This window comes from Monodon monoceros, unplaced genomic scaffold, assembly GCF_005190385.1.
Source record: "Monodon monoceros isolate NGI ecotype Baffin Bay Population unplaced genomic scaffold, NGI_Narwhal_1 Super_Scaffold_10, whole genome shotgun sequence".
Lineage (NCBI taxonomy): Eukaryota > Metazoa > Chordata > Mammalia > Artiodactyla > Monodontidae > Monodon > Monodon monoceros.
In genome coordinates this window covers 30,582,010-30,591,619 of record NW_021703766.1, presented here as the reverse complement: position 1 = coordinate 30,591,619, position 9,610 = coordinate 30,582,010, and the positions used below count along the sequence as shown (strand labels likewise).

The 9,610-nt window shown below is 39.0% G+C and overlaps 1 protein-coding gene across 3 annotated transcripts in view; it reads right to left on the bottom strand.

The window, feature by feature from the left end:
- Positions 1–449: 449 nt before the first annotated feature.
- Positions 450–9,610, bottom strand: part of RPGRIP1L (RPGRIP1 like) — a 99,133-nt gene continuing 89,972 nt past the window's right edge. The window contains exons 24-25 of one of the 3 annotated variants that reach the window (XM_029213539.1): positions 5,015–5,148; positions 450–2,309 (exon numbers count right to left, since the gene is read on the bottom strand). In XM_029213539.1, the coding sequence (XP_029069372.1) occupies positions 2,262–2,309; positions 5,015–5,148 (182 nt within the window). In that variant the 3' untranslated portion in view covers positions 450–2,261. The remainder of the gene's footprint in view (positions 2,310–5,014; positions 5,149–9,610) is intronic. The other 2 variants (XM_029213538.1, XR_003792197.1) reach the window with 2 other exon arrangements.

Sequence of the window (9,610 nt, the reverse complement as noted above, 5' to 3'; positions counted from 1 at the left end):
CGAGTATTCTAAAACTAGAAAAGGAATCTTAAATAATCTGTTACGGTACACATGAAAGTGACAGAAACGTGGCTAATTCTCTAACGTTAGCTGAGGTATACATGCTATACAGTTGAGTAGATCTCAGAAGATTAATAATAAAAACTTCCCCTTTCCACTTAAAGATCATAAGAAGTCAGCACAATCTGGTCTTCTCCCTGCTGAAAGGGTATTTAGTTTGGGATGTAATGTTTTAAAACAATAATACAAACCTCCTGGGAGAATACCACAATAAATGTCTCAAAAACCACTCAGTTAATCCCAGGGTATAATCCGGCTGTTTTAAATTACTGCAGGGAATATTACGGGCCTTAATGACACTGTAACTGCTTAAAGCCAAAGAAAGCTAGAAAGAGAGGCCAAAAAGATGAGCTCAGAGCCAGCTGAAGTGACAACAAACATGTGGCTGTTTATTAGGATTGGAGAGGTTTAGCCTGCAGATGTTTGTGGTCTCTAGAAGGTTCCAGAGGAATGAGTTGTTATGAAGATTTGCAGAGTTTGATGAGAGCAAGATTCTTCTTGGAGATGGCAGGCCCCAGACAGGGAGGCCCAATGGTAGAGACAGAATTTATAGATTTCTGTGGTCAGATCATACTCTACTGGTTCCACAATGTACATCAACAAATTAATATTGTACGGATGTCATTTCAAAGCCTCCTAAAGACGAGAGTCATTATTGAAGCCATTAGAGCACAGATGGTTCAAACTATATGCAGATACTCATACTTGCATTTTTGCATTATAGCTGCTTTTTTTTTTTCTGTTGAACTGTAATGAATTGTCTCATAATCTATTCCATCTTCTTGCCATTAGCAGGCTTTGAATGTTCACAAATAGGAGCAAAGAACTCATTTTCCAGAGCTTTAATCACACAAAGAGGGAATGCCTAATTCTCTAAATGAAATGGTCTGTGATCACTGAAGCAGAGATTTAATATATCACGGCAAATTAGGTAGATTTTAATAAATTACTTATCTCCCTGAATACTTTACATATGCTTAAGAAGGAACATAGCCTGTTTGCAAACAGTGAAAACCCACAGCCTATAAAAATCCTTTGAAGAAAATGACAAATAAAAAAGTAAATTAAAAAATGAAATGCATTATATCCTAGACCTCTAGAGACAATTCCTTTGCAGCATTGATTCACAGCTCCATTAAAAATATCAATTAAATCCTTCAGTGAGATTGAGTAAAAGCTAGAAAATTAACTTTCTGAGCTGATTTTCGATGATCTGGTTATCCAGATACACCCTCGCATTGTACAAGCTTGATGTAAATTTAAAAAATGATAAAAAGATACTCCTTTCAGGTCTAACTAAGCATATCAGAATTTGAGGCATATTTTTAATATTTTCTTTCTATGTCATAAGCTAAGTTTTCAAAGTGTAAATTTCATGTATCTGTCTCTTCTTTACATACACACATTCCTGGATCCCATATTACCATTACAAATACATGAAAACAATACAAATAAGAAGAACTGTAATTTTTAAGAAAGAAAAACAAAAAACTTGCAGTAATTTAATAAGTTGGTGCCAAGTCTCATTCTTTATATTTAATTGATAGAAATGGCATGCATCAAAGAAAATGCATACTGAGCTTTAATGTGCATAAAATGGATATTAGCATTTTAAAGAGGAAGATTAACACATTAATCCAAGTAATTTTCATAATATTGCTTCTAATAAAATCTTCACAGTGCAAAACTCTTAATGAGGCTAATCACACACATTCCATTTAGTGGGACAATTAGGGATAACGTAAAAGTATTTCTTTTTCATAGGTTTTCTAAGATTTATGCTTTTTGCTTATTAAAAATAAAAATGGGAATTGCATTTCAGTTCTTCGTAAGAAAATGTTGAAAATGCAAATAGACTTTCTCATGTTATCATGTAGGTATAAATTATTGAGAAGGTGTTGCCCACTGTGGAGAACTTAAGTCCTGAGGGGGTGGCAGTCATGGGAAGGAGGGAATAGAAAAATAAACAAATGGAAAAAGTATACAAAACTTGAACACTTCAAACCCAGGCCTCCTCCCTCCCAGCTTCTCATGAATTATAGATTACATACAGCAGAGTAATTACGAAAATCTCATCTAAGTGCTTTCATGTGAGCATTTACTCAGGAGTAGGAGATGCCTCTGGAGCAGTTTCTTTCAAGCCTCCAAGTCATCTCTGTATTGCTCGTAGACAGACCGTAGGGCATGGACTGCTTCGACAGTTACCCTGAGCTTGCCAATACCTCCACCATCTGCTCGGGCATCCAAAACTAGGGAGAAGATAGCAGAAAAGTGTTAATATCATTCAACAGATTTTTCTTCAGAGAGCCTAGCTGAAACAGTAGTTGAAAAGATGAAAACAGCTCTACAGAAGTCCAAAGTTCACTGGTATCTCAGAAATCTAAAAATCAAAGCTTGTCATGTGTGTATGAGTGTGTATACACATTTCAGATGTACTGTATGTATGTATACATATTGCTTGTAGAGTTAAAACTAATGATCTAATCCTGAAGTTTACCCAGTGGAAAGGCTATAGGGTAATGATTCCCATAGAATCAGAATTTCTTAGTAGGAAATAAAAGTCTAAAAGGGATCAAGATATGACAATGAAGAATTTGTTCTAACATACTGTGTTAACAAATATCAGAATGGCAACTTACTGTAAAGAAATTACATGATCATTATTTGAAATGGTTATTTATATATTTTTAAAGATTTTTTTTTGATGTGGACCATTTTTAAAGTCTTTATTGAATTTGTTACAATATTGCTTCTGTTTTGTTTTAGTTTTTTGGCCACGAGGCATGTGGGATTTTAGCTCCCCGACCAGGGATTGAACCTGCACCTTCTGCATTAGAAGGTGAAGTCTTAACCACTGGACCGCCAGGGAAGTCCCCTGGAATGGTTATTTATCTTTCTAAGGAAAACATTCCATTTAAAATAGATTATATGTGAAATTAGAAAAAGTTAAAATTGCAGACCCAGAATCTTAAGGTCTATGGATTGGCTTTGAGGGTCTATGAACTGATGTTGCAAGAAAGTAGATGTAAAATTCTGAGCATGGGCTTTTCTGGGAAGGAGGCACAGCTTTAGTGGTGTATCAAAGGCAGACTGTTTGATAATTCTCTGAGCTCAGTGGTGGGGGCCAAATGGGATGCTGATTCAGACCCCAACTCTCTGTGAACAGCGATAACCTACTAGTGACCCAAGGCCAGAATTTTGGACTTTGTAAGTCTTGACAGCACTTATGAGTCTATATAGTTTCCTATGTATTTTCCTCGTGGTTTTCCTTGAACTTTTAATATGTGTGTGTGTTTAACTCCAAGAAAATTTGTAAGGAAACCTTCAAATAAAACTTAGTATACAAAGACTTAGGTGGAGAAATGAGCAGGTAGGTAGATTGCAGGGGCACAAATGGTCCCCAGCGCACTGCCGAGCCCTCACCTCTTCTTTGGAACGCCTCACTTCTATGTCTGGCACAGAGCAACGCATTAAAAACCTAACCTTACCAGCGTTTAATTTTCTGACTCTTTCCCAGAACAAGGCCACAATAGCTGTCTCTATCAGACCAATATGATCATTTGTGGTCTTGCAGAATGAGAAGATGGCTTTTGAAACAGCACTGACTGTAGAAAAGATAAAGAATCTAAAGCACAGATAATTTTGAACATTTCTGTCAGACTCTCTTGGTTCTGGGTGTTTTTAATAGGATTTAGGTTCATACTTTAATCCTCTCATCTTTTTCTTCTGTGCCTGCCAAAGTTGTGATATGTGTGTGATATGTATAGTTTATAAAATTTCCCAGAATAGGTTTCTAATTTGGTTACTTGGTCTAATTTGGTTAATTATTTGGCTTGATCCTGACTTTTGAGCACTTGACACACATCCAGGACAAGCAGCTTGACATGTGAACCACAGCTGAACTACGGTGTAAGCAGAGTGCCTGGCACTTAAGAGGTGCTCAGTTAAGTGCTCATTTAATGCATGAATAAATGAGTAAACAAACCGTGTACATTTTTCCAGTGATGGATGGCTCTGCTGACTTAAGAAATGAGATTAGGACTCAGCCTCGTTTCTTCATTTATTGTACAGCCCAGGCCATCCCTGATTATTATTTTTAAAAGTCTTGATTTCATAAAGTACAGTGCCTTCAGCATGTTCTAAATGTGTTATATAAGGATAAGGGGTAGAAATTAGGCATTGTTGGGACTCACACCTGGTGAGGTGAAAATCTACAAGAGCACTTTTTGTCAGGAATCCCTAACTCCTCCCTGAATCCTGATGAGAAGCAAGTGACCAAAACTGCTCAGTTATTTGCAGTGACTATATCACCGGACTGTAACATTGAAGTAAAGAGAAGCCTTGCAGAACACACTGTAATGATCACTCAGAATAACATGCCTTAGCTGAAATAAGGGTTGACAGCATGAGGCTTCTAGAAACAACATTAAAAAAAATCCAATGGGGCTTCCCTGGTGGCGCAGTGGTTGAGAGTCCGCCTGCCGATGCAGGGGACACGGGTTCGTGCCCCAGTCCGGGAAGATCCCACGTGCCGCGGAGCAGCTGGGCCCGTGAGCCATGGCCGCTGAGCCTGTGCGTCTGGAGCCTGTGCTCCGCAACGGGAGAGGCCACAACAGTGAGAGGCCCGCGTAACGCAAAAGAAAAAAAAAAAAATCCAATGGCCACATTTTTGTGCCCCACAATGCCCCCCCAATACTAACAAAATGAATAATTCCTTGAGAAACACAATTAATTATTTTTAAATTTCTGTTGATTCAAAGGAAGGCAGAGAAGGAGGGTAAGGGGGGGATGTAGGGAGAAATTCCAGCCTCAACAAAACATCAGCTTGAGTCGCAAAGGATTCAACTAGTGTGTGACTCAACGTCCTTGCAGCCAGCAAAAAGAAGGTTTTAATAAAGAATTTGGATTTCAGCAATTGCTGGTTGTACAGATTGAGCAATACTTCCACCCATACCATCAATACTTTGCTCGATGATGTCTCTCCCTTCCCGAAACATGTCGGCGAGGTCAACGTTAGCAATGCCGATGTCCTCACACTCCAGATCCTGCTCATCCTCTGGAGGGTCACTGACCACAGTGAAGCGAACGCTGAGAAGGGAAAGAACACAGAACATCGCTACAAAGTGAGAAAAAAAAATCACAAATGAAACAAAACTCCTGAATGGGTTTTTATCACAAACTGTGAAATCTCAGTTTCCAATTATTCCAATAAAAAGAAAATTATATAAGTTATTATATGAACGATTAGAATGATTATAGCACACCCAGACTTCACATGAACACTAATTCACTTTTCTAAGCACTGATTATCATTTATCACTAGAATCTGAGAAAATTACTAGGCGAAGAGAAGAACCAGATGTTCACTCTATTATACATTATCTGATCATATTTTGACATGTCTACTTTTAAGGCTAAAAGGATCAAGTGAATAAAGACCAGGGAGGTTAGGGCAGCTTTTTCAACAGAAATGCAACATTTTCTACAGAAATGCACAACTTTGGAGTTTCTACTAAGCAATTTAACCAACTGTGTTCTATATATTCTTAATTATGTTAGCTAAATGTTGTAGCTCTACCCAATAGCTATATGAAATGTTTGTATTAGTTCAGCAATCTTTCAACTTACAATCATAGCATCCAAGTTTTATTTTACTTTTAGACATATAATTGGAGGGTTCTGATGGAACTGATTTGAATTAGTGGCTTGTGTTGAGGCCAAACACACTTGGACTGACCAAATGACAGGAATTTACAGTTAAGTACTCTTTTGATATGTCTTGGCAGCATAGCTTAAACCACGAATGCTTGTAAATGACCATTTTAACCATTTTCAAAATCTATCCATCCCAAATCAGAAACAAAACAAGAAACTTGTTTCTTAGATAACACTGTTAGGTAAAAACCTAAGTCTCTGGGATGTCATGCCTTGAAAAATATGCAAGATAAAAATCCTTTCCAAATGCTTACAGGTAAACATGACAATATTTTAAAATAATTTGCTAAAAGTATTCAACATTTCATTTCTTTACTAAGTCCCTGTTTTTCCATAGCAATAAATTCTGATCAGGAAATAGAAAGATGGATATTTTATATGATGCATAAAATAGATAAATTAAGATTAAGTGGTTTAAGGGCATCCGTTCTAGGTTCAAATTTCTGCTTTCCTATTAATTAGCTGTGTGACCTTGTACACATTACTTAACCTCTCTGATCTCGGTTTCCCCATCTGTAGAATAGTAATGGTTCACTGGGCTCTTGTGAGGATTGGATGAGATGATACATGTAAATGATGCCTGGAACACATTAAGCACTGAGTAAATGTTTGCTCTTTTATTATTACTGTTTTTAATCTAGGTAGAGCTCCTTAAGCTTCTACATTTCTAAGGGGAGAGAAAAAGAATACATGGGAAAGGCTTGTCTCAATTGAAAACCGAGACACCCAAATTGTACAATGACTGTATCACTCATTAAACAAGAAGAATGATGATGAAAGATATTGTCCTAAAATGAATATACTTAGAAAAGAAGGAATTAGAAGTGATATTTGACACACATTTTACACCCACAAGACTTACAGAAAGGATGGAGGCTACAAGATTGTAATAATATTAAGTGTTATCCTTATATAATGTCTCATATCTAAGGATAATTATCTATATACTTTACAAATGCATACCATTACCTCCACTGAATACATGAGAATTCTGAGACAAAAAGAAAAAAAAACCTTCTAAGTGCCGGAGAAAGGGCTAAAAACAAAAAATGCAATATTTCTGGTTTAGATTCTATAGGGAGCAAAATGAGATGTCAAATACAAAATTAAGAAACTGAAGTTAGGCTCTAAAGGGAGGAAGGTAAAATAATTTAAAAACTACAGCTTGGCTTCGGCTAAACTGTACATACACATACACGGACACGCACAGACACATCTTATCTTACCTTGAACCCTGCCAAAACAACGGGATGGAACCTTGCTTTACATGCTGAAGAGGCTTCACTAACCAGCTTAAATGTCATCTCCTCGGGTTTGCCTTCATGTTATTATTACTTTTTTTATTCCTACTTTTTGTTTTTGGCTGCGCTACAAGGCTTGTGGGATTTTAGCTCCCTGACCAGGGATCGAACGCGGGCCTGGCAGTGGTACCGCGGAGTCCTAACCACTGGACCGCCAGGAATTCCCTTTATGTTATTTTCCATTTTAGCAGCTTGTTTAGCTTTCTCTTAGTACCTATTGTAATATGTAACTGGTTGATCTGTTTACTTGTTGTCTGTCTTCCTCAGTGGAATGTATACTCCATGAGTGCAAAGATATCCTCTTGTTCAGCATTTTAGTTCCTGATACTTAGGTAGGGATCATAAATATTTGTTGAATTACTACATGAACTGCAAAATGGAAGTCCTAGTTGAAGGCTGGCTCATTTGGGGAAGGTTGGCTGGAGAAGGCAGGCCTTGGGCTGGGCCTCAAGATTTAGACCTCGAACGTCACCTGCTGTCATTTAGGAAACCAGAAGGCACTGAAACTCCGTAGATCATTTAGCAGTTTTGATTCTTTCCTCATTCTGAAATAGTTCGTTTTTATATGAAACAGGATAGAAGAGCCTCAGGGCTCACCTGTGAGTTTTACGTACCGGAGTGCTGATAGTTAAGTTGGATCTGTACAGCAGAACACTGTGAAAGGGAAGAAATGAAGCCAAAGGGGAACCTTAAGTCGGTGTCAAAACCATGACTTCAAATAAATAATTTCCAGACTCCCATTTCAATGTGTTGCCTCCCTTTTAAAGTGACGCTTGTATATTTGCAAATATAGCATGGGACAGAATGCAAAGGTACTATATGTGATTCATTATACAATGCACATCATCTTATGTGTGTCACAGAAGATTGGCCAAACTTATCTAACTGTGGCTCTATAAGTTATCAGCAATGTTCAAGGGGGCTACTGTCTGAGAAAATGAATTCTTATATACTAGGAGGTACTTTAAGTAATGTGACCTCAGAGTACTTAAAAAAGGTGGGAACATTCACTGGAATAACAGTTGTCTTTTGGTTGTGGAAAAATGTAAATGTAAACTCCTTTTTTTTTTCCCCTTAAGAAAATGATACTGTCAAAGGAGAGAAATGGGACAGGGCTATTCTCCCATGATGGCCCCAGCCCTCCCCTGGCAGTCTGAGGAGCACGTGGCCAGCGCTCCAAGCCCTCAGCTGTCATCAGCCCCGAGCCAGTCACTCTGCACCTGCAGTGCCTCTTGCAGTATCTAAAATGACATGAACATTTGTGCCTCTGTGGACATTTAGAAATTTTTAGGGAAACAATGATGGGAGAGTGGGAGTCATTACAGCTATGGTGGACTTTTTTTTATTTTTAAAGTTCAGTTCTGGGCAGTGATGACCGAGCTTCTTGACCGCAGAGAAGTAGATGACATGGCCAGTGCCGTTTAATCACTAGTGACCTGGGATACCCAGGGGGCCAGTGGTATTTGAGGTGGCCTTGAAAGAAGCTGAAGTATACAAAGTAAGTAAAACCTGAGTGATTATCTACCATCCTGGGAAAAACAGAACCTCAGGGCAATTAATAGGGTTTTCCTACTCTTTCTTCAGAATCAAGATCCAAGGAGGGACTTCCCTGGTGGTCCAGTGGTTAAGAATCCTCCTTCCAATGCAGGGGACACAGGTTTGATCCCTGGTCGGGGAACGAAGATTCCACATGCTGTGGGGCAACTGAGCCCACGTGCTCTAGAGCCCACACACCACAACAAGAAAGCCCACGTGCTGTAACTACTGAGAATGAGTGCTGCAACTACTGAGCCTGCATGCCACAACTAGAGAGCCCGCACACCACAACTACTGAGACTGTGTGCCACAATGAAGATCCCGCATGCTGCAACTAAGACACGACGCTGCCAAATAAATAAATATTAAAAAAAAAATCCAAGGAAATAATACATGTATTTCAAGGAGTTAAAGAAAAAGCCACTGTCAGATCCTAAGAGCTAAGAATTTCAGTTTCATTTCATGAAACAGAAGATCCGATGCTAGTTTGGAAGCTCTTTTGAAAAATATAATGTCGTTAATGTTCACTTCCTGGCCTCTAGGAAACAGATGAACCTCAGTCTCTTTCTCAGGTGGGGGAGGGGTAAGTGCTGGTTTGAGGCAGTGAGAGGCTTTGTCACTGATGGGCCATAAAGGCAAGGAGAAGAGGACAATGGGGAGATAAAGGGTCCACCCAGGCCAACGGGGACAAGCCAGCAGAGGGGCGTTGGTGAAGCCCCCAGATCAGGGGTTGATGGATAGCACTTAGATAACTCCTCAGACTGCATGGATGGGAGCTCAATCAAAAGTATGAACTTCTTTATTTATTTAAATGTATTTAAAATTATTTATTTATTTATTTATTTATGGCTGCGTTGGGTCTTCGTTGCTGCGCGCGGGCTTTCTCTAGTTGTGGCGAGTGGTGGCTACTCTTCGTTGCGGTGAGCGGGCTTCTCACTGCGGTGGCTTCTCTTGTTGCGGAGCATGGGCTCTAGGCACATGGGCTTCAGTAGCTGTGG